The following is a 24,940-nucleotide window of genomic DNA, read 5'->3' on the forward strand; positions in this document are numbered from 1 at the left end:
ACTAGACATCACTTTCGTGCCATCTAGATTTCAGCGCGTTCTGCTGCCTTGGAACTATTCGCACAACAGACCGCTACTGACAAGAATATTTCATTATTGGTGCTGTCAATTTCAATAAATCTATTGGATAATTAAAAAGAAATTGCCACGGTCTCTTCGTTGTTTAAATGTTTTTACTGTTTTTGTTTTGTTGTATATATTTATATGTTATTAAAGTTTTATATTCCTACTACTTTGTTGGAGTGCTATATATTTTTAATGTGACACATAATTGTAAAAACTTTGATGTACAAAGAGTCATTCCTGGAATCTTCCGCTTCAGGCTCGGTCCCCTCCCCAATCACAATACAGGATGGTTTTCAGATAGTAGGAACGCGTGTGCTGTGACGGATCACATCGGGTGTGGGCCTTGATCTACTATAACTCCTTTGAAGAGGGGTGATTCTTTACAGCTGGGGCCATAAACTACATCTGCAGGGCTAGCTGATAGCCTAGGACCGGCCTGGACATTCGGACACAGAGGAAGAGGAGTGTCAGAGGGTGCGGTAGTGAATAGGGCGAAAGGGAGGTGTCGGGCGGGCACAGAGTGTGATTCTCAGGGAAGAGCAGCGCAGATGGGGGAAGGTTTATTGCCCATGCATAAGACAGAGAGCGGTGGTGACCAGTGCCTGGGGGAGATGCTTACGAGGGTGAGGAGCCATGCTACGAATCGACAGCGTGCAGAGAGTGGGTCTGGTCAAGACATCTAAAATGGCTGCCGTGCACGACAAAAGTGTGGCATTTCAAAAAAGGCAAGATGGCGCAGACAATGTTTTTCAACACTTCCTCATTTCCTTCGAATCGAACGTTAACAGACGTTGGGGCATATTACCAAAGTTAAGCGATATTTATCGCTAACGATGCTTACCAACCAATTTTTTACCACTAAGCATCGTCAGAAATTATCGAAGATAAACCTTACTATTATCAAGGTTTATCGCAAATGCGATAATAAACGGCCGCAATGCATGAATATCGCTAAAAAGTCAGCGATATTCATGCATTACCGAGCTAATACTCTTAGCCATGTTATCCACCTCCCATTGGATAACATGGCTAAGAACTGCTCAGGGCAGGTGTTACTTTTTGGAGATATTCGCGCTTAGCGCGAATATCTCCAAAAGTTGGTAATAGGAGATAGATATCTTGCATGTTGTAATGCAAGTTATTGTGGTATATGGAACTCATACCATAATCTCTCAGGAAAGCAGAAACTGATCCTTTTGGGACCGCCTAAAAAGGCCTAGGGGGTGAGGAGTACTCTACTTTGCCCCCTTTTCACGTTCCGAACTATTTTATTTTACTCTCTTCTGTAATTACACAAAATACCAGCGATAAGATGCATCGGAGACACACAGTGAGAGAAAGGAGGCCGGAGATGAAGAAGACATGTCAAATACACATTGGAGATAATATAGTGGCAGAAGGGAAGTAAATATGAGTAAACTTACCATGTAACATAAAAATGTTGCACTCTATACTATAAGTCTCATTTTATACTACAATCACTTCGCTACAACCTCATAAATTAAAAATAAAAATAAATAATGTCTCAAACAATTTTTGATTTCTAAATATAAATTTATTCTTCAGAATTTTCTAAATTTGAAACAACTAGTAACATGTCCTCATCAGTAATTTCCTCTTCAATCATCTCATCTGGAATCTCCTCATTAAAAGTCTGCAATGATGATTCTTGTAACTCTATGGTCTCCAAACACTCGATAAATTCGCCATCAAGAGATTGATCAAAAAAATCATTCAAGTCATCTCCTCCTTCTGACAATATTTCATTATTGGTGCTGTCCATTTCAATCAATGTAGTGGAATCATTCAAGTCATCTCCTCGTGACAATATTTCATTATTGGTGCTCTCAATTTCAATCAATGTAGTGGAATCATTCAAGTCATCTCCTCCTTGTGACAATATTTCATTATTGGTGCTGTCCATTTCAATCAATCTAATGGAATCATACAAGCCATCTCCTCCTTGTGACAATATTTCATTATTGGTGCTCTCAATTTCAATCAATGTAGTGGAATCATTCAAGTCATCTCCTTGTGACAATATTTCATTCTTGGTGCTGTCCATTTCAATCAATCTAATGGAATCATACAAGTCATGTCCTCCTTGTGACAATATTTCATTATTGGTGCTCTCAATTTCAATCAATGTAGTGGACAATTCAAAAGAAATTGCCACGGTCTCTTCATTGTGAGCCATTTTATTTTGAAATTGCTTGCTGTAAATTGCAGAAAAAAATAATCACTTTCATTTATCGTTTTTAGTAATACATAATATAAAACTAACTTCATCAAGTATTTAGTATAACAGAAGGACTGCAAATAAATAACAGAAAACATTTTTCAAATTATCTTCAAGTGTACAACATAGTTCCCCTTACAAATTAACAACTCACCTTTTTAAAAGTAGCAGAAGTGTTAGTACTGTGTAAATCAAACACCAGAAATTCACCACCAAAAATTCCTCACAAATGTACCTCAGACAGTAGTATCACAAAATGGCTGTGGTTTCCTCTCATTTGACATATATACATAACCAATTAACTTTCATCACACACAAATACAAAACCAAAGTAACATTTTAATTGGTTCTAAATTTCAACACTTTCAAATGTGTTTTCCCCATGCAATTTTCCATAGGACATTTACATACGTCTACAGCCTGAATGGCTGAACGGAATTACACCAAACTTGGCAAAATGGTACATCAAACCTAAGAGGTCAGGAATGATCTACTATGCCCCCTTATGGTCATTTCCCCCTTCGCTTTGGCCTCCTCTTGTCTCTCAATCCTACCGAGGGACAAGATGGCGGCCGCTACGGACTGTTTGGAATGTTGACAGACGCCGGAGAACCAATCAGCTTCGCAAAGCTCCGTAACGCGAAAAGTACGCGAAGCGGAGCGCTGTTACAGATATATATCTTTTTTTCAACGTTAATTTCTCAAAATCCACTGGAGCACATATATTGAGACCTAGCAAAGGCACATCGGGCTACCAGTCCCTAATATTTTGCCAAGTTTCGTGCAAATCCATTCAGCCGTTCGATTATTATTATTTTGTTTTTTTTTTGCCCCGCGGGGCCCTTTTAAAACCTCCACATCAAACCTAGGGGGTCAGCGAGGATCTACTATGCCCCCTTATAGTTATTTCCCCCTTTGTTTTGACCTCCTCTTGTCTCTCGATCCTACCGAGAGACAAGATGGCAGCCGCTACGGACTGTTTGGAATGTTGACAGACGCCGGAGAACCAATCAGCTTCGCTTCACAAAGCTCCGTTGCGCGAAAAGTCCGCGAACCAGAGCGCTAACCGGTCCGCTGTTACAGATATATATCTTTTTTTAAACGTTAATTTCTCAAAATCCACTGGAGCACATATATTGAGACCTACAAAAGGCACATCGGGCTACCAGTCCCTACAATTTTGCCAAGTTTCGTGCAAATCCATTCAGCCGTTCGGGCTAAAAGTGAGGCCAACCGCCCTATGGAAAACTCAATGTTAAAAACACGTTTTGGGACCCCCCTTTTTTCTCGGCCCCCACTGGACGAACCCCCCCCAAATTTTCAAGGGCTGCTCAGAAACAAAATGTGCCATTTTCCTGAAAATTTCAGCCGATTCCGTCCACAAACGCCAAAGTTATTAGACATAGAATTTTCAAAAAACCCATAGAGAAAAAATCCTAACTATATATACCTACTGGCGACCGCCAGTAGGTAATATATATATGTATATATATATATATATATATATATATATATATATTCAAAACTGAGTCCTGACCGCCAGACGTGGCAGAAACAGCAGGCGTGGACCACTTCAACAAACAGCAGTGTTTAAACTCGAACCAAAGCCACAGCAAACAAAGGTGTTTTCCAAAAATCCATTTTAATTGCAAAAGAATGTAAGAGCCAGTGCCCTCCCTGACGCGTTTCGCTCCGCAAGCGGAGCTTGATCACATGACGCGTCAGGAGTAGGACGTGCATTAAATTGACATTAAAAGCCCAAGCGCCTAAAGAAACAGGACGCAAGGGTGGCATGAAAGCAAATGAACGTTAAATCAACATTCAAAACATTATTACACTCGAAATAGTTTGTTTACATACATGAGAGCTGGGGGGCACAAAATCACTGCATAGTGCACAGAAAATTATAACCGGAGTTGGTGTGTATCAGTATAACAATAGTAATCAAGCCTCAAAACCAAATTAGATCTCAATGCTTTAACCTAGGGACCTAGACGATTAAAGTGCCAAACAAAGCATGTATATCACAAGACCAGCATCAAAAAATGATAAAAAAATCAAAAATGATAAACAGATCAATATGTAAAAACAGTTCATTGCCAGTGCAATCATGATGGTCTATTTAATCTCAGTCCAAAGGTATTAATAATACTCTCTCTCAAACCAGTTCATAATTTTTCTTATCATGCATGCCCCCTCAAAAGAGTGAATACAAAAAGTGCCTTCATGCTAAAGTGCCAATGCTTAAAATTCATTGCGTAATACAATGAAAGAACTTTGATAATGTCAGCGGAAGAACCATTGTGGAAACCCACCCATAATATTGTGCAAAAAATAGTACAACAAACAGATTCATTTTCTTTGGTCATTTTTAGAACTGTTTAAATTCAGGTCAGATGGACAATATGTCAATAAACCTCATAGAAAATGGTGTAATTCATCAAAGGCATTAAGCCCATTTGGGGCCCGGGTGTCAAGTAATAAAATAAAGAAAGCCTCTTTTTGACGCAGCAGTTTTTCACGATCCCCCCCTCTGCCTGGGTTGGCCACCGAACACAGCAAAGTGTACTTTAGATCTTTTAACTTTTTATCATGTACAGCTTTGAAGTGACGAGCCACCGGATAAGTCATATCCGAGTTAACAATGGCTCGGATATGTTGCAGGATACGCTGATGTGCAGGGAGTTTAGTACTCCCAATATAGGATAAAGAGCATGTGCAGGTAAGTTGGTATACTACATATTCGCTGCGACATGTCAGATGTTCTTTTATGGGGATCAACTTGTCGTTAAAAGCCGAGGTATAGTGGGTTCCATTCTCAGCAAATGTGCAGGCACGACACGACGTACATCTAAAAAAACCTAATTTGTTTAACCAATTTGTTTTAGGTGGCAGTTCTGGCTGTGTTCTGTCTAATGCGTCTTTCATAGACGGAGCCCTCCTAAAAGTGATAGCCGGTGATTTGGGCAAAAATGGTGCTAAGATGACGTCGGTTAATACAATTGGCCACTCAGATCGAATGATTTGGCTAATCTTAGAGATCTGAGAACAAAAAGTGGTGATAAACCGAACAGAGCCCTGTTCAGTAGTATCCGTCTTCTCCTTATTCCTAGGAGTGAGGAGATCCTCTCGAGACCTAACACCAACTTTAGCCAAAGCCTGATCGAGAATGGCTCCACTATAACCCCGCCTCAGAAATCTAGTCCTAGATTCCCTTAAACACTGTTCCAAGCTATCAGGGCTACTGCAAATTCTTTTTATTCTGATGAATTCACCCAAAGGTATGCTGTTGATGGTATGGATTGGGTGAGCACTGCGGGCATGCAAGATGGAATTGCCCGCAGTGCATTTTCTATGGAGCTTAGTATGAATGGTGTTCTGATCAATGTACAGCTGGACATCCAAGAATTCAGCCGCATCAGAAGTGATACTAGCCGTAAACTTCAGATTCCTGTCATTGACGTTGATGTCTCTCACAAATGCCGCTGCCTGATCTTTGGTGCCTCGCCAGATGATAAAAATATCATCGATAAAGCGCCAATAATGCACAAGATGAGGAAGCCAATGTGTGTGAGTGACATCGAGAACATGCCTCTCCCACCAGCCAACATGGAGGCAGGAATAGCTGGGGGAGAAGCATGAACCCATTGCCACCCCTCGCTCCTGGTGAAAGAATTCCTTCCCAAATTGGAAATAGTTATTAACCAGGCACAACCGTATCATGTCCACGAGCATAAGGTTGTGATTTCTAAAGTCTGCCTCTCTGCTGTTCAAGAAATATTCAACTGCATGGAGTCCCTGCTCATGGTTGATGCTGGTGTAAAGTGCCTCTATATCCATCACCAGAAAACAATAATCAGGACACCACGTGACGTGACTAACTTTGACCAGAAAATCTGTGGTGTCTTTCAAAAATGAGGGGAGGGAAAACATATGGGGTTGCAGAAAAAAATCAACATATTTCGAGATGTTCTCATTCATGCTGCCTAGAGCTGAGATAATGGGACGGCCTGGGACAGGAACGGTGCATTTATGGATTTTGGGCAAAAGATAAAACAAAGGAGTGATGGGGTGTGCAACATTGAGAAATTTAGTCTCCTCTTTGGTGAGTAAGCCATTTCGAAACCAACGATTGATGTTTTTTCTCGTGTTTTCATGACTTTTTAACATTGTAAATTTAGTACATTTAGTATAACATGATACATCACCAAGTTGCCTGTTTGCCTCAATAATATAGTCAGACTTCGCCCATAACACTGTATTCCCTCCCTTGTCAGAGTTTTTGACGATGACCTGGTCATTGCCCTGGATCTTCTTTACAAGTCTGGTATATTGCATGTTATTAAAATCGACCTGTCTTTTCTTTTTTAGCACCTTTTTATTCAAAGCCTTGAATTCTGTTATAATCCTGTCACTAAAGACGTCAACAGCGTCCTTAGGCATCAAAGGTAAAAAAGTTGATTTCCCACGGAAGGTAGTAGGTGGAGAACAATTAACACTCATGACCTGACTTACTGTCAAATCAGATTGTGTGTTACTTTCATGGTCTAGAGACAATAATGACTGTAAGCCCTGTAGATGTTTAACTTGCAAAGATTCGACATTAGATGTAATCTCATCAGACACAGCACGTATTGTTGTATTATCAGGATGTAATAAAAAATATTTTTGCAATTTAATTTTTCTGATAAATTTAAATACATCTATCCGTGCTTGGACATAGGAAAAGTCGTTGGGAGGACAATACGACAATCCCAGCGAGAGAAGTTGTTCCTCTGCCTTAGATAAAGTCAAATCAGTCAAGTTGATTACAGTATTATCGTGCTCACTCGTTAATTGTTCCAATTCTTGCGAGTTTTGCCTCGCTTGCCACCTCTTTTTGGCGCTGCGTTTCCTGCAGCGTCGCTGTTGGCTGCCGCTCTGTCTGCTTGAGGAGGAATGTTCCGTGAGCGCAGAGAGTACCTCCGGTCCTCGCTGACAAAATTTAATTCATCAGCCATAGAGAATTTAGTTAAGTCAATTGAGCTTATCGCTGAACGTGATAAGCTTTCTTCGGAGCCACTGAAAGACGCCACCGAAAGGTTGTCCTGATTGGTTGAGGTAGGATCGATGTTTGACCCAGCATCGGCATTGATGGTTGTTTGATGCCCAGTGGACATGGCCTTGCGTTTGTATGAATCATATTTTCGTGAAAACGTGAATATGCGACCTGTCTCGTAATCCTCTTTATCCCTGGCAAACTTATTGATTTTCCGTTCTTGAATTGTTTGCCCCAACTTGGTGAGTCTTAAATCAATTTCCTTTCGGGCATTCACAATTAATTCAGTGTCGCCTGATGCCTCTAATAATGCATTGGTTTTTTCTATTTCAATTAACAAAAGTTCTCTATCAGAGTGGGCATATTCAGTCAAAATTAATAGCATGTTCCTTGATGACTGAAGACTGTTCTCAGCCCACCTCTGGAGCATTTTAGGGTCCGGATTTTCATAAGTTGGAACTATCATTACTCGTAATCCCCTGGGCACACGGTTAACTTCCAAATATTTGTCCAATGATTTTTTCTCCCACCATTTAGAAAGTTCACTGCGAAGCAATTTTTCCAAGGTTTTAAGCAGATCTTTAGTGCTATTGCTCGCATTTGTTGTACGACCTGCTTGAGTATTCGTAAGATTTGCAGTGGGTAAGTTTTCATATAGCGCCTCCGCCGCCATTTCCCTACTCCTGAGAGCGTCGGTGGATAACATAATTGCAGTTGTTAGTTTAACGGCTCAAAATGCCGCTGGATTTAAATTCGTAAATGCTGCTGGTAAACGATAAATATATATCGTCAATGCATTCTTTCAATAAACAACCGCGCGGTGCCTGATGCTTTGTTTATGCAAATGAAAGGGGGTACCACAGGTACCCCCCGTGTGCACCCTCCACCTCTCCTTCACTCTGGGGTCCCGCATCACCGCCACGAAAAGGCATCTCCCTAAGCCCATGGTAATATGGCTGGCGGTGTCTAATAAACACCGCCACCATATTGATCCTTTTCCGCCCCGGCCGCAAGGCGACTGGGGCGGAAAAGCGGCGGACGGTCTTTCCGTCCGCCGAGGTCCCACCCGCCATACTAGGTAAACAGTCAAAATATCGACTTCAAAATATCGACTGGACATAATATCGAGTTTTAAATATCGAATGGACAAAATATCGACTGGACAGAATATAGACATCAAAAATATCGTTTTTAAGGTAAGTAAAGTAATATCGACTGTTAAAAATATAGACAGTTAAAATATCGAAGTATAAAATATAGGTTATTAAAATTATCACATTTTTAATAATATTCAATTTTTTATAGTGTTTTTTATGTTATTATATGTGTTAAAATTGTGGATTTATGTTATAAATAATTATAATTAATGACATTTTTATTTTATTATTTTTGCGTTATTTAATTCTGTAGCGGGTTGAGGGTTTATAAGGGAATAGGGTGGGAAGTAATTTAATTATAATGAATTAAATATGTACATTTATTTATTGTTATTAATTTTTAAATATTTGTTAATTAATTTATATTTGGTAATTAATTAAATGTTATTTGGCAATTAATTTAAATTAATTGATTAATTGTTAATTATGGTAATTTTCCTAATTTATTTTCTGTAGTGGGTTGTGGGTTTATAGGGGAATTGGGTGGGAAGTAATTTATTTATAATTAATTAAATATGCAAACATATTTATTGGTATTGTTGTAGAATTATTAGTTAATAAATTTTTTATGGGTAATTAAATAAATTAGAAATGCTAATTAATTTTATTTAATTGATTCATTGCCAATTATGTTAATTTAATAATTTATTTTCTGTAGGGGGTTGTAGGTTTATAGGGGAATAGGATGGGAAGTAATTTATTTATACATAATTAAATAAATCTATCTGTTTTATTGTATTTAATTTGAATTTATTGTAAATTAATTTTTAAATGTTAAATTATTAATAGTTAATCTGTAATTAATTTGTATTAATAGTTAAATAATTGTAATAATTAAATTTAATTTCTAATTTTAATTGATTAATTATTATATTATATTCAATTTGTAATTAATTTTAATACATTTTTGATAGATATTAATTCATATTTATTGAAATAATATATAAAGTATTTAATTTCCCTACTGTTGCACTCTCTGGAGTGGGAATAGTAATTTTTAGCCTTACGCTATCCAATGCTTTCCCTACTGTTACACTCTTTGGAGTGGGAATAGTAATTTAAACCCCTACGCTATCAAACGTTTTCCCTACTGTTGCACTCTTTGGAGTGGGAATAGTAATTTTTACCCCTACGCTATCCAACGCTTTCCCTACTGTTGCACCCACTGGAGTGGGAATAGTAATTTTTACACCCACGCTATCCAACGCTTTCCTCAATGTTGCACCCACTGGAGTGGGAATAGTAATTTTTACCCCTACGCTATCCAACGCTTTCCCTACTGTTGGGCCCACTGGAGTGGGAATAGTAATTTTTACCCCTACGCTATCCAACGCTTTCCCTACTGTTGCACCCACTGGAGTGGGAATAGTAATTTTTACCCCTACGCTATCCAACGCTTTCCCTACTGTTGCACCCACTGGAGTGGGAATACTAATTTTTACCCCTACTCTATCCAAGCTTTCCCTACTGTTGCACCCACTGGAGTGGGAATAGTAATTTTCACCCCTACTCTATCCAACACTTTCCCTACTGTTGCACTCACTGGAGTGGGAATAGTATTTTTTACCCCTACGCTATCCAACGCTTTCCCTACTGTTGCACTCACTGGAGTGGGAATAGTAATTTTAACCCCTATGCTATCCAACGCTTTCCCTACTGTTGCACTCACTGGAGTGGCAATAGTCATTTAAACCCCTACGCTATCCAACGCTTTCCCTACTGTTGCACTCTTTGGAGTGGGAATAGTAATTTAAACCCCTACGCTATCCAACGCTTTCCCTACTGTTGCACTCTTTGGAGTGGGAATAGTAATTGTTACCCCTACGTTATCCAACGCTTTCCCTACTGTTGCACCCACTGGAGTGGGAATAGTAATTTTTACCCCTACGCTATCCAACGTTTTCCCTACTGTTGCACCCACTGGAGTGGGAATAGTATTTTTTACCCCTACGCTATCCAACGCTTTCCCTATTGTTGCACTCACTGGAGTGGGAATAGTCATTTAAATCCCTACGCTATCCAACGCTTTCCCTACTGTTGCGCTCTTTGGAGTGGGAATAGTAATTTAAACCCCTACGCTATCCAACGCTTTCCCTACTGTTGCACTCTTTGGAGTGGGAATAGTAATTTTTACCCCTACGCTATCCAACGCTTTCCCTACTGTTGCACCCACTGGAGTGGGAATAGTAATTTTTACCCCTACGCTATCCCACGTTTTCCCTACTGTTGCACCCACTGGAGTGGGAATAGTATTTTTTACCCCTACGCTATCCAACGCTTTGCTCACTGTTGCACCCACTGGAGTGGGAATAGTATTTTCTTACATTTTGCTATTGTACGTTAGTAATATTGGATATTATTTAATTATATTATGTTAATATATATATATATATATATATATTCACTGAAAAAACCATAGGTTATAGACCATATATAGTTAGGAATTAGCATTTAAAAAACCTTATTTTACTCACACAAAACCATTGAAATTCCATATATAGTTAGTTGCACTAACTATATATCGCGCACCCGCAATCCACTGCTGATGATGTCACATATTACATCATTCATGACATGGTCAGTGACATCACTGATGACATCACTGATGACATCTCAAATGACATCACTGATGACATCACTGATGACATCTCATTTGACATCATTCTTGTGCTAATACGATAAACCTCTTCAGACTCTAATATAACCTTAGATACACTCAGTGCATACAGACACTCACACACTGTCACTCATCCATGGAGTTACTCACACACCTAGTCAGTCATGCAAAGAAACAATCTCACCTCCATTTCCTCAACTATACAGTTATACACACCTTACTTATTCAAACATATACTAACACATATTTACTCTCTTATACAATCCCTGATACAAGTTCACAATGATCCATACAGCCACTCACACATTCAGTGGCTCTCATGCACAGTTATTTATATATGCCAACTCTCACATGTACTGTGTTTTACATATGTACTTACTATGACATGTAGCATTGAGATATCCATTCACTCATCAATACACTCATGCACACAGTCAACCGCCCATGTAGCTTTTTCCACATGCACTCTTGAACTCATACACCTAGTGAATCAACTGCTCACACATCTATGCACAGAGTCACACACCTCCCAGCCACCCCCACACAAACTCAATCTCCCATAGAAATACTTGGGCAACCAATTAATAACACATATAGCCTCTCGTATAGCTAATGATCAACACATGCAGCAGTTTACATCACAACAGACATAATGATGCACAAATTAAGACAGTTTAGTCACTAACCCATGCATTCAGTGAGACACATTTAATTACTCACTCATACAGTCAGTCACGCACCTACTAAATCCTTCATCCAGACACTTATACATCCACTCATTCTTCAATATCTAAGACATATTTTAACTTTACAGAAACATACAGTCACTGGATGTTGTCATCAGTGATGTCATTTGAGATGTCATCAGTGATGTCATCAGTGATGTCACTGACCATGTCATGAATGATGTAATATGTGACATCATCAGCAGTGGATTGCGGGTGCGCGATATATAGTTAGTGCAACTAACTATATATGGAATTTCAATGGTTTTGTGTGAGTAAAATAAGGTTTTTTAAATGCTAATTCCTAACTATATATGGTCTATAACCTATGGTTTTTTCAGTGAATTTTCAAGGTTTTGTAAATGCTAATTCCTAACTATATATGGTCTATAACCTATGGTTTTTTCAGTGAATTTCAATGGTTTTTTAATAGCAAATATCATAAGCTGTCGAATGTCAAGTACGTGGTAAGTAAAAACATTTTCGTGTTTATGCACACTGATCTGCTTTGATTGCTGCCCCCCACCCCTCATTTCTATTAGGAGTACTCTCTCTTTGCAGATAGTGAAGGGTAGTTAACGCAGCCCTTTGCCCCCTTTGTAATCCGTCGTGCCTGCTTCTCTCTCCATTTGATTGATTGTTCTCTTTGGTTCATTCTCTATTTACAAACAAGCACAGAGTCGCAATACTCTGTTTAGTCTTTGCAGATAGCAAAAAATCGTGTAAAAAAACAAAAGGAATCGAGCAAAATCAGTAGGCCACTAATGGGATCTCTTTTGACCTCGCTAAAATAGAAACATTAGGAACAACCTGTTGAAAATAGCAATGCGTATGTATATAAGCGGCGTTCATTTGTGTTCACAGTACCCCTTGTTGATTGTTTCAATCGAGCATTGAATTGTTCGAAGTTAATTCTCTTAAGGATCTTCTCTACCTGCAAACGAGGAAGAATAGGAATATTCTATCTCCCTTTGCAGATAGTGAAGGGTAGGTAACACAAGCCTTTAACACGTCGTACCTATTTCATTCCTCATTGATTGATTGATTGTCCGAACATTGACTGTTTGGGAATTAGTTCTTTTTGGAGGTATTCCCTGTTTGCAAATAAACGTAGGAAAATCTTTGCAAGTAGTGAAAGGGTACGTAATGCGGACCGTTCTCCCCCGTTGTAATCTGTCATGCCTATCTACTCCCCACTGATTGATGCACCTTTTTCACCCGGACCATTTACTAGAGATACGTCATCTGGCCCGACCAGAGAGCACCCCTAGTGAAAAGGACATATGCAATAATAACGAAGTGATCACTGTATCCTGTTAACAGAAACTTTACCATGAAACAACCTGGAAAGAAAAAAATAGGAAAACGAAAATCAGTAGGCCACTGATGAACATGAACTTTTATTAAACAACGAACAAAGAAACGATAACATAACGTAATCATAAAACCTATTAATGTCCTAGAAACAAGAAAACGTTAAAATATGCCAGTGGTGAGAGACCAGAAAAACAGTAAGAGAAACCAAATCACCCCTCGCTGTCCCACCGCCTGCCACGCCAAAAAAATCGATAGACTAGGGAAAATGCAAGTCAGTAGAACATCCGCCCCCACTCTGGAAACTTCCAAGGTGGGGCAGGGTTCCGGCTACGCCCAGCCGGGAGCAGCCCATATAAGGCAGGTCCTGCTGCCACGCCTCGGCCAGGAGATCCTAACGTAGGGTGTAGCCGGAGGAGAGGCCGAGGCCAGCGGGACCCGGCCAGGGGATTGCCTTTACAACGCTGAACAGTTGCAGGGGGGGGGAATGTCTCCTCGACCCTCCCCTCTCTCTCCCAGTCCGGCCGCGGTGGCCCTTGAGAGTTGCAGGTAGTCCCGCCACATGCTCTTCCGGTCCGGCCACCAACGGTCGGGGGGCCGAGGCCGACGGGATCCGGCTGCAGCCGATAAACCAAGAAACCCGTTCATGGGGCCAGAGCCAGGGGCGTCCGGCCGACATCCACCGGAAGCCCGGCCCGAAGACGGACGGGACACTTCTTTCTTTTATAATGGCTGCGACAACACTGGGGGGGGATGTCTTGCACATGCCTCCGACCCCCCCCTCGTCCTCATCGCCTGGTCCGGCCATAACAAATCTCAAGCGAGACGCCGTGGGGTGCACTGGGAGGGAGAGACGGTGCGAACAGGCCTCTCCCGCCTCCCCAGGTGGAGACTTCCCAGCTGCACCCTCAGCGCTCCAGGCGCCCGGAAAACGGTTCTTCCACTGTGGCCATGCTGCAACGTCTCGCCCGGCAGGGTGGAGCCCGTCCGCTCATGTGACCCCGCGATCGCCGGTAGCTGCCGAACTCTCAAAATGGCGGTCGACCTGGCAAGAGCGGGCCCAGCATAAAGAAATGGCCCGGTCACTGGTTGACTCCACCACCGTAGTCCTCCACGACCTTGAAGATTCTAGAGGAGCCGCGGGAGTCTCCGACCCCCGATGGGGAATGACTGCCATGATCGCCCGTGGAGTGACGAAACTGTATCCGCGGGACGTCGGCGCTCCCATGCTGGCGCCAGCCTCACTTTGAATTACTAGAATCCTGCAGACCTCACTTCCGGTGAAAGCACAGTGTGACCCGGTAGGAAAAATTATTGCACCCCCTCCCCTTTTTGACTGATACTTCAAACCACCGATCCTTTCCTTTGCCCTTTTAACGGAACTTTGGACTGCCTCCCCCTCTTTTACATTTTCTAGAGAAAACAAAACATTAACCACTACATTAGCATAGCAGTTGACACCAGAACTGTTTTCAAATTGAAAACCAACAACATCTTCAACAGAATCCTTTTTGTTTCTGCTGTGACCCTGCTACAGCACAGGCATTGTCCCCAGCAGTAATTCTGCAATGCCGGTAAGAATAGCTGTGGTGCCTACTGGACTCACTCACCCCCGCGGCGCCCCACGCCGTTTTTTGCTGGGCGGCAACTTACTAGACATCACTTTCGTGCCATCTAGATTTCAGCGCGTTCTGCTGCCTTGGAACTATTCGCACAACAGACCGCTACTGACAAGAATATTTCATTATTGGTGCTGTCAATTTCAATAAATCTATTGGATAATTAAAAAGAAATTGCCACGGTCTCTTCGTTGTTTAAATGTTTTTACTGTTTTTGTTTTGTTGTATATATTTATATGTTATTAAAGTTTTATATTCCTACTACTTTGTTGGAGTGCTATATATTTTTAATGTGACACATAATTGTAAAAACTTTGATGTACAAAGAGTCATTCCTGGAATCTTCCGCTTCAGGCTCGGTCCCCTCCCCAATCACAATACAGGATGGTTTTCAGATAGTAGGAACACGTGTGGTGTGACGGATCTCATCGAGTGTGGGCCTTGATCTACTATAACTCCTTTGAAGAGGGGTGATTCTTTACAGCTGGGGCCATAAACTACATCTGCAGGGCTAGCTGATAGCCTGGACAATCGGACACAGAGAAAGAGGAGTGTCAGAGGGTGCGGTAGTGAATAGGGCGAAAGGGAGGTGTCGGGCGGGCACAGAGTGTGATTCTCAGGGAAGAGCAGCGCAGATGGGGGGAGGTTTATTGCCCATGCATAAGACAGAGAGTGGTGGTGACCAGTGCCTAGGGAAGATGCTTGCGTGGGTGAGGAGCCATGCTACGAATCGACAGCGTGCAGAGAGTGGGTCTGGTCAAGACACCTAAAATGGCTGCCGTGCACGACAAAAGTGTGGCATTTCAAAAAAGGCAAGATGGCGCAGACAATGTTTTTCAACACTTCCTCATTTCCTTCGAATCGAACGTTAACAGACGTTGGGGCATATTACCAAAGTTAAGCGATATTTATCGCTAACGATGCTTACCAACCAATTTTTTACCACTAAGCATCGTCAGAAATTATCGAAGATAAACCTTACTATTATCAAGGTTTATCGCAAATGCGATAATAAACGGCCGCAATGCATGAATATCGCTAAAAACTCAGCGATATTCATGCATTACCGAGCTAATGCTCTTAGCCATGTTATCCACCTCCCATTGGATAACATGGCTAAGAACTGCTCAGGGCAGGTGTTACTTTTTGGAGATATTCGCGCTTAGCGCGAATATCTCCAAAAGTTGGTAATAGGAGATAGATATCTTGCATGTTGTAATGCAAGTTATTGTGGTATATGGAACTCATACCATAATCTCTCAGGAAAGCAGAAACTGATCCTTTTGGGACCGCCTAAAAAGGCCTAGGGGGTGAGGAGTACTCTACTTTGCCCCCTTTTCACGTTCCGAACTATTTTATTTTACTCTCTTCTGTAATTACACAAAATACCAGCGATAAGATGCATCGGAGACACACAGTGAGAGAAAGGAGGCCGGAGATGAAGAAGACATGTCAAATACACATTGGAGATAATATAGTGGCAGAAGGGAAGTAAATATGAGTAAACTTACCATGTAACATAAAAATGTTGCACTCTATACTATAAGTCTCATTTTATACTACAATCACTTCGCTACAACCTCATAAATTAAAAATAAAAATGAATAATGTCTCAAACAATTTTTGATTTCTAAATATAAATTTATTCTTCTGAATTTTCTAAATTTGAAAGAACTACTAACATGTCCTCATCAGAAATTTCCTCTTCAATCATCTCATCTGGAATCTCCTCATTAAAAGTCTCCAATGATGATTCTTGTAACTCTATGGTCTCCAAACACTCGATAAATTCGCCATCAAGAGATTGATCAAAAAAATCATTCAAGTCATCTCCTCCTTGTGACAATATTTCATTATTGGTGCTGTCAATTTCAATCAATGTAGTGGAATCATTCAAGTCATCTCCTCGTGACAATATTTCATTATTGGTGCTCTCAATTTCAATCAATGTAGTGGAATCATTTAAGTCATCTCCTCCTTGTGACAATATTTCATTATTGGTGCTGTCCATTTCAATCAATCTAATGGAATCATACAAGCCATCTCCTCCTTGTGACAATATTTCATTATTGGTGCTCTCAATTTCAATCAATGTAGTGGAATCATTCAAGTCATCTCCTTGTGACAATATTTCATTCTTGGTGCTGTCCATTTCAATCAATCTAATGGAATCATACAAGTCATGTCCTCCTTGTGACAATATTTCATTATTGGTGCTCTCAATTTCAATCAATGTGTTGGACAATTCAAAACAAATTGCCACGGTCTCTTCATTGTGAGCCATTTCATTTTGAAATTGCTTGCTGTAAATTGCAGAAAAAAATAATCACTTTCATTTATCGTTTTTAGTAATACATAATATAAAACTAACTTTATCAAGTATTTAGTATAACAGAAGGACTGCAAATAAATAACAGAAAACATTTTTCAAATTATCTTCAAGTGTACAACATAGTTCCCCTTACAAATTAACAACTCACCTTTTTAAAAGTAGCAGAAGTGTTAGTACTGTGTAAATCAAACACCAGAAATTCACCACCAAAAATTCCTCACAAATGTACCTCAGACAGTAGTATCACAAAATGGCTGTGGTTTCCTCTCATTTGACATATATACATAACCAATTAACTTTCATCACACACAAATACAAAACCAAAGTAACATTTTAATTGGTTCTAAATTTCAACACTTTCAAATGTGTTTTCCCCATGCAATTTTCCATAGGACATTTACATACATCTACAGCCTGAATGGCTGAACGGAATTACACCAAACTTGGCAAAATGGTACATCAAACCTAAGAGGTCAGGAAGGATCTACTATGCCCCCTTATGGTCATTTCCCCCTTCGCTTTGGCCTCCTCTTGTCTCTCAATCCTACCGAGGGACAAGATGGCGGCCGCTACGGACTGTTTGGAATGTTGACAGACGCCGGAGAACCAATCAGCTTCGCAAAGCTCCGTAACGCGAAAAGTACGCGAAGCGGAGCGCTGTTACAGATATATATCTTTTTTTGAACGTTAATTTCTCAAAATCCACTGGAGCACATATATTGAGACCTAGCAAAGGCACATCGGGCTACCAGTCCCTAATATTTTGCCAAGTTTCGTGCAAATCCATTCAGCCGTTCGATTATTATTATTTTGTTTTTTTTTTGCCCCGCGGGGCCCTTTTAAAACCTCCACATCAAACCTAGGGGGTCAGCGAGGATCTACTATGCCCCCTTATAGTTATTTCCCCCTTTGTTTTGACCTCCTCTTGTCTCTCGATCCTACCGAGAGACAAGATGGCGGCCGCTACGGACTGTTTGGAATGTTGACAGACGCCGGAGAACCAATCAGCTTCGCTTCACAAAGCTCCGTTGCGCGAAAAGTCCGCGAACCAGAGCGCTGCCTGGTCCGCGCTTACAGATATATATCTTTTTTTAAACGTTAATTTCTCAAAATCCACTGGAGCACATATATTGAGACCTACAAAAGGCACATCGGGCTACCAGTCCCTACAATTTTGCCAAGTTTCGTGCAAATCCATTCAGCCGTTCGGGCTAAAAGTGAGGCCAACCGCCCTATGGAAAACTCAATGTTAAAAACACGTTTTGGGACCCCCCTTTTTTCTCGGCCCCCACTGGACGAACCCCCCCCAAATTTTCAAGGGCTTCTCAGAAACAAAATGTGCCATTTTCCTGAAAATTTCAGCCAATTCCGTCCACAAACGCCAAAGTTATTAGACATAGAATTTTCAAAAAACCCATAGAGAAAAAATCCTAACTATATATACCTACTGGCTATCGCCAGTAGGTAATGTTTTTACAAATATGATTGTTACATTTGTTTTTATAACTTTTATTTAATATTTAATTATTATAAGTTAATTTAAGTATTTTTAAGTTTATTTAAGTAATTAATTTTAAATTTTAATTTAATTTAACACTGTTTTTAATAAAGTCGATATTTTTTAGAACTATATTTTTGTAAACGATATTTTGTACTCGATATTTTTGTACTCACCTGTTTGTAGATACAAACTCGATATTTTGTATGTAGATATTTTTTCCTCCATATTTTTGGTAGTCGATATTTTGTCACTCGATATTATTTCAGTGATCCGCCATACTCATATGGTGGGGGGAATTTGAATGCAGATGTCTAGACATCCTAATGGGCCCCATTGTTCGGAGCCCTTCCGGCCGAAATCGGATCGGCCCCAAAGTGTAATTAGCTCGAGCACTTCATGTGATCAAGACCGGGGAGATATATATATATATATATATACACAAACCAACGGGTCCCTGAAGAAACCGGACACCCCTGACTCAGATTACTTCTCCAACTTTATTTTGCTAAATTGCTGTGCTGCTGTTATGAGTTTCGACAGGATCCCCTGCCTTGCTCAAATAAAGAGCGCCACAACTCTGTTCCCTTCATATAGAGTGCTGGGTCACATGATGTCATAGACAAAGACAACATACTAGGAGAATATAATGTATATACATTCATACATTCTAAAATTAAATAGACTTTGCTTTTTCTTCTCAAGCAATATAGGTGTTACTTTTTTAAAACATTTTTGCTGTTTCCATTTTTTGTCATTTGATATATATTTATTGCTCATGCCATGAAAACAAATCCACTTGCAATACGTTTCAAAATATCGCATTTGTTTGTCCACTCTCAATCAAAGTCTGTTTTTGAAATATCTATTCTAATGGTTCAACAACATTGACTATTGGTGCCTCGGTTATTACTTTTCACAAGTGTGCAGAATATCGAGGTTGGAGTCTACTGTCAGTGTTACAGACCAAATCAAATAGATATTAAAATAGGTGAAGATCTTCTCACTGATTATTCGTAGGCACACAAAAAGAAAAAAAGAGAAAAAGAGAAAAAATGTCCTGGCTACTCCTCAATGTCAATACTATCCCACATGCATAACAGTAGCCTCTAATTCCCTTATAATCAGCAAATAGTGATACCCCAGTTGCTGATTATAAACAAACATTTTAACACACACATATATATATATAGTAAATCACATATTAAATATAAATAAAACTGAAATAAAGTAATAAAGTGTACACTCTCTATAGACATTTACCAGCTAAAATGATGGTAATCCAAAATAATTAATTGTAACCCCACATTGTGGCAATCAAAACAGTGAGACACAACCTTCTAAGGGTATTCCATGTCCACCTGAACTCCTTGCGATATACTAATATTATATTAAACTGTTTAATTCATGGAAGTATTGTGTGTCTCTTTTCTTCCAGGGCGAACAGACAGCTCTGGCATCCGGCTGTATTACACCCCATTACTAAGAGAGCATGATGCTGGCATACTGACAACGGGGATCATACCACAAGGTTTCAGCTTTATCCCTCCAGGGGCAGAATCTTTCAACCTTTACTCGGTCTGCAAAACTGATAAGTTCGATGAGGTGAATAAATGGCATATATGTGTTTAGTCATGGTCTGCTTTTTCCCTGATTAGATAGGATAATGTACACTGGAACGATGAAGACCCCATTACGCTTTGGAATTGCTAAAGCAAGTGGAACCACTGTGTCAATTTGCTCTTTAAAACAATGTGAATGTAGCCCAAGCCTGCACTCAGTGGGACACTTGGCTGGAGAAAATTTAGATTTTTCACAGCCTGCTGGGCAGAAAATCTGGATTTTATTAAAGACACGGAGGCTAACATTATGCAAATTCTCCTTTATTGCCACAGCTCAGCAGTAACAATGAAGAGAATAGAGAACTTATGAACATTCTAACAAAAGGTATATAGCACGTGAGCACACAGCCATCTTCCTTCTTTGTCCAATGCTGCGAAACAAAAGATAAGGTCAAGAAGAATTCCAGACGCCAAACGTAACATCTTCATCTTCATAAAAAACAGGAGGTGAAATTCCTTATTCTGAAAGAAGAAGTAATATAAAGGTGTTAAAATATAACCCCATGGGAGGGGTGTAAAGAGGAGGGATAATATTAGCCTCCGTGTCTTTAATAAAATCCAGATTTTCTGCCCAGCAGGCTGTGAAAAATCTAAATTTTATGGCATGACACGGAGGCCAACATTATGCAAGTTCAAAGTGAATTGAGAACATTATCAATCACATTATTAATAGGTCTAAAATAACATTTTTTAAACATAGTCTCATTAGACCAGTCTGCGGCTCTTAAAATATCTTGGAGCCCTCCACCAAGCATAAAAGCTTTAGAAGCTGAAGCACCTCTGAGAGAGTGAGCTCCAAAAATCGAAGTGTCAACACCACATTCACTCATCACTTCTTTCACCCATCTAGCGAGGGTAGGAGAGGAAACTGGTTTGTAAGGAGATCTATGGGAGATCAGGAGTTGTGTCTCAGAGCCCCTTAAGTTAACAGTCCTTCTCTCATATTCTTTAAGGCATTTAACAACACACAATCTTTCGTTTTCAGGAAAGAAAGGATAGAAGATAGAAGAAGACATAGTTTTAGTCCTTTTTTTGAGATAGAAACAAACTCCCTCAGGTTGGAAGGCTCTGTTTGAAATGTCTAAGGCTTTAACGTCTGAAGTCCGTCTGAAGGAAACTAAACAAAGTAAAACAGTAATTTTATAAGAAATACGTTTGAGAGAAAGGGCATCGTTCTCTCCCCATGAAGAGATAAGATACAAGATGTTCCTCACATCCCACAAGGCTGAATACTTAGGAGTTGGAGGGTTGAGAACACGCATGCTTCTCATAATTTTTTTGGTCAAGAGATTTTGACCAACAGAAACACTGTCGACTAAGGAGTGACCTGCAGCAATCGCTGATCTGTAAACGTCAACAGTTCTATAACTGAGGCCAGAAGTGAAAAGTTCTGAGAGGAAATTAATCACTTGAACTAAATCAACTGAAACGGGATCGTGACGTCGTTGAAAACACCAGCGAACCCATTTGTCCCATGCCAATCGATATGCCTTCCTTGTCCCAGGAGCCCAGGATTCGGATATGAGTCGGAAAGCATTGTGCGAAAGGCCAGGGATCTGCCATTGTCGCCTGAAATCTTCCAGGCCGTCATTACCAAGATGCCTCGTTCTAGGAGGGGGTGAGGTTCGTCCTGAGGGCCCAGGAGAAGGCGATTGAAAGATGGGATCAGTATTGGGAAGTCTATTGCCATCTCTAAGATGAGGGGAAACCATGCCTGAGACCTCCAGAGGGGGGCTACCACTATCATACTCTGAAGGTATCTGCGAGCGTGTAGGAGGAGGCGCGGGAGCATTACAAATGGCGGGAAGGCATATGGCTTTAAGTTTTGCCAATTCTGGAGGAAGGCATCCACTCCGGATGCCTGAGGGTCCGGCCTCCAGCTGAAATATTTCGTTAACTGGGTGTTCAGCCTGTCTGCAAATAGGTCTGTCCCGAAGGGACCCCATTGTTCCTGAATGCTCAAGAAAATCTTTCTGTTCAGTCTCCAATTGCTGGAATCCCTGAAATTCCTGGAGAACCAGTCTGCCACACCATTGCTCAAACCGGGAATGTGTTCTGCCGTGACTGACAGTCCCTTGTTCAGGCAATAATCCCAGAAAAACTTCGCTATTTCTGTCAGACCTTTCGAATGCGGTCCCCCTAGTTTGTTCACGTACCTCACTGCAGAGACATTGTCCATGCGAAGCATTATAGAGCACCTCATAGTACTCTGTGTAAAGCTTCGAATTGCGAAGGAACCAGCTAAAAGTTCCAGGCAGTTGATGTGCATGCTCTTCTCCTCGTGTGTCCAGCGCCCTCCTATCGACAGGTTGGCGCACGTTGCCCCCCAACCTTCTAGGCTCGCATCCGACTCTATTATCATGTCTGGGGATTCGCCGAAGATCGCTTTCCCGTTCCATGCTTCCGCATTTCTCAGCCACCAGGAGAGTTCTTCCCTGGAGTCTACGTCCAGAGTGGTTAATTGAGTGTAGGATTGTGACGCCCTCAGAGTCTTCGCTTTGAGTCTCTGAAGAGCCCTGTAATGAAGAGGGCCGGGGAAGATCGCTTGAATGGTCGAAGAAAGGAGGCCTAGGATTCTCGCTAAGAGTCTTAAGGGAAATGAATCTAGTGAGAGAATCTTTTTTAGCTCTTTCCTGAGTTTCTTTATCTTTTCCTTGGGTAATTTTAACTCCCCTGAGAGCGTGTTCACCATGAAACCCAGGAACTGTGTCTCCTGAGAAGGAACAATGCAAGATTTCTTTGTATTTACGACAAATCCCAGATATTCTAGGAGCCGGATGGTAAGATCCGTGTGACGGGAAATGGTCGACTTGGTCTGAGCCATAATGAGGATATCGTCTAGGTAGATTATGAGCCTCACACCCCGTTCCCTTAACCAAGCTACCACTGGGCGTAATACTTTGGTGAAACACCAAGGGGCTGAGGATAGGCCGAAAGGGAGACTGGAAAACTCCCAGAGTTTTCCCTCCCAAGTGAACTGCAGGAATTTCCTGTGAGGGGGCCAAATAGGGATGGTCAGGTAAGCGTCCTTTAGATCCAGGCGTGTCAGCCAGTCGCCCTTCCTTAATATGTCTCTGAGTAGGTGAATTCCCTCCATTTTGAAATGGCGGTAGGACACCCATCCATTTAAGCTTTTTAAATTTATCACAGGTCTCTGTGTTTTGTCCTTTTTTTCCACTAGGAAAATATTGCTTATGAAGCCTTTCTGAGTGCTTCTTCTTATCGCCCCTTTTTCGAGGAGGTCTTGAACCTCTTGAGAGACAAGTTTCTCTTGATCTTGAGAGAAAACAATCTGTCGTGGGTGTTTTAACTGAAAGGGAATGCCCTGGAAGTCTATTTTGTACCCTCTTACAGTTTGTAAAACCCATGGGTCCTGAGTAATTAGATTCCAATTGCCAGAGAAAAGGGCTAGTCTGCCGCCCACCTTTACAGGGGTATCTATATGGTCTTGTATTATAGTTACCTGTTGAGAAGGTCTTGTTTCTTCTATCGCCACGGGTAAATCTTCCTCGGCCGCGTTGTCTCTGCGGGTAGAAGGGTTGATTCCCATAGAATGAAGATTGTTGATATCTTCCTCCTCGTCCGAAAAAGGGTCTTGAAGATGATTGTGTACGGCCGGGGAATCGACCCCGCATTCTCCCGGCCCGTCCAAAAATTCTGTCCTGGAAGACCTTTTTAATCTCGCGTTGGGATTTCTGGATTGAACTAAAGGCTCCCACGTACTTGGCCATGTCACGAATGAACTCTTCTCCAAAGAGAAGTCCTTGTGAGCTAGGTCCCGCCTCCTTATTAGCTAGCTCAATGAGTTTGGGGTCAATTTTTAGGAGCATACTCTTCCTTCGCTCGTTAGATATAGCGGTATTGGCATTGCCCAGAAGGCAGATTGACCTTTGGACCCATTCTCGTAATTCTTTGGGGTCAACGGGAATACCTCCCACGTAAGCATTCTCCGCCAGTTCAAATATTTTGGTCAAGGGACCAGTAATGTCTAGAAGGCGGTCCTGGCATGACCTTAGCCCCTTGTCCAGGCCTTTTCTTGGATCTTTTGCCCCTTTTGCTATAAATGCAACCACCTTTGGGTCTAGTTCGGGAGTGAAGGTGATTTTATCTGGGAGTGCGGGGCGAGGGCATTCCGACCTTAGTCTTGCTCTGACTTCTTTTGGGATTTCCCTTCTTAACCAAAAGGATATATAGTCTGCGACGTGTTGGGATGGTACCCATTCTGGAGAAAGTGGATGTTTAATTAGTAAAGGGTCAAACATATTGTCTCCAAACGGGTCAGTAATACCCATCTTAGATCCTGATGCCTTGTTTGCCTCCTCCGAGTCTCCCATTGACTCGTTTTCCCGGACCTCAATGTCCGAATCAAAGGAAGAAGAGCAGGAGAGTTCTATCTCCGCGTCGCGGTGTTCATCGTTATCAATTTGAATAGGGAAGTCAGGACCTATCTCTTGTCCTTCTGTGGTGTCCGAGACACCGTTCTGGTCTCCGCCCTGATGGCGAGTTTGAGCCGGTTTAGATGATGCCTTATGTTTCTTAGGCGGCAGGGAAGATTGTATTCCTGCGGCTCTTTTCTTTGGGGCCTTAGCCGCCCCTTCTTTAGCGCCTAAGGAGCGAGCGCCACTAGTAGAGGGCCATGCCTCAGTAAGCATTTCAAAATTTTTACTGATTGTATCCATAAACTTTTTGTTAATGGTCTCATTGAACGAGCTC

General features: G+C 41.2%; 1 protein-coding gene across 1 annotated transcript in view; it reads left to right on the top strand.

The window, feature by feature from the left end:
- Nucleotides 1-24,940, top strand: part of LOC144770841 (DBH-like monooxygenase protein 2) — a 323,758-nt gene that overhangs the window by 133,290 nt on the left and 165,528 nt on the right. Inside the window, exon 6 of the mRNA XM_078655624.1 lies at nucleotides 20,044-20,210. Within this exon, the coding sequence (XP_078511750.1) occupies nucleotides 20,044-20,210 (167 nt within the window). The remainder of the gene's footprint in view (nucleotides 1-20,043; nucleotides 20,211-24,940) is intronic.

The sequence above is a fragment of the Lissotriton helveticus genome, chromosome 7 (assembly GCF_964261635.1).
Source record: "Lissotriton helveticus chromosome 7, aLisHel1.1, whole genome shotgun sequence".
Classification (NCBI taxonomy): domain Eukaryota; kingdom Metazoa; phylum Chordata; class Amphibia; order Caudata; family Salamandridae; genus Lissotriton; species Lissotriton helveticus.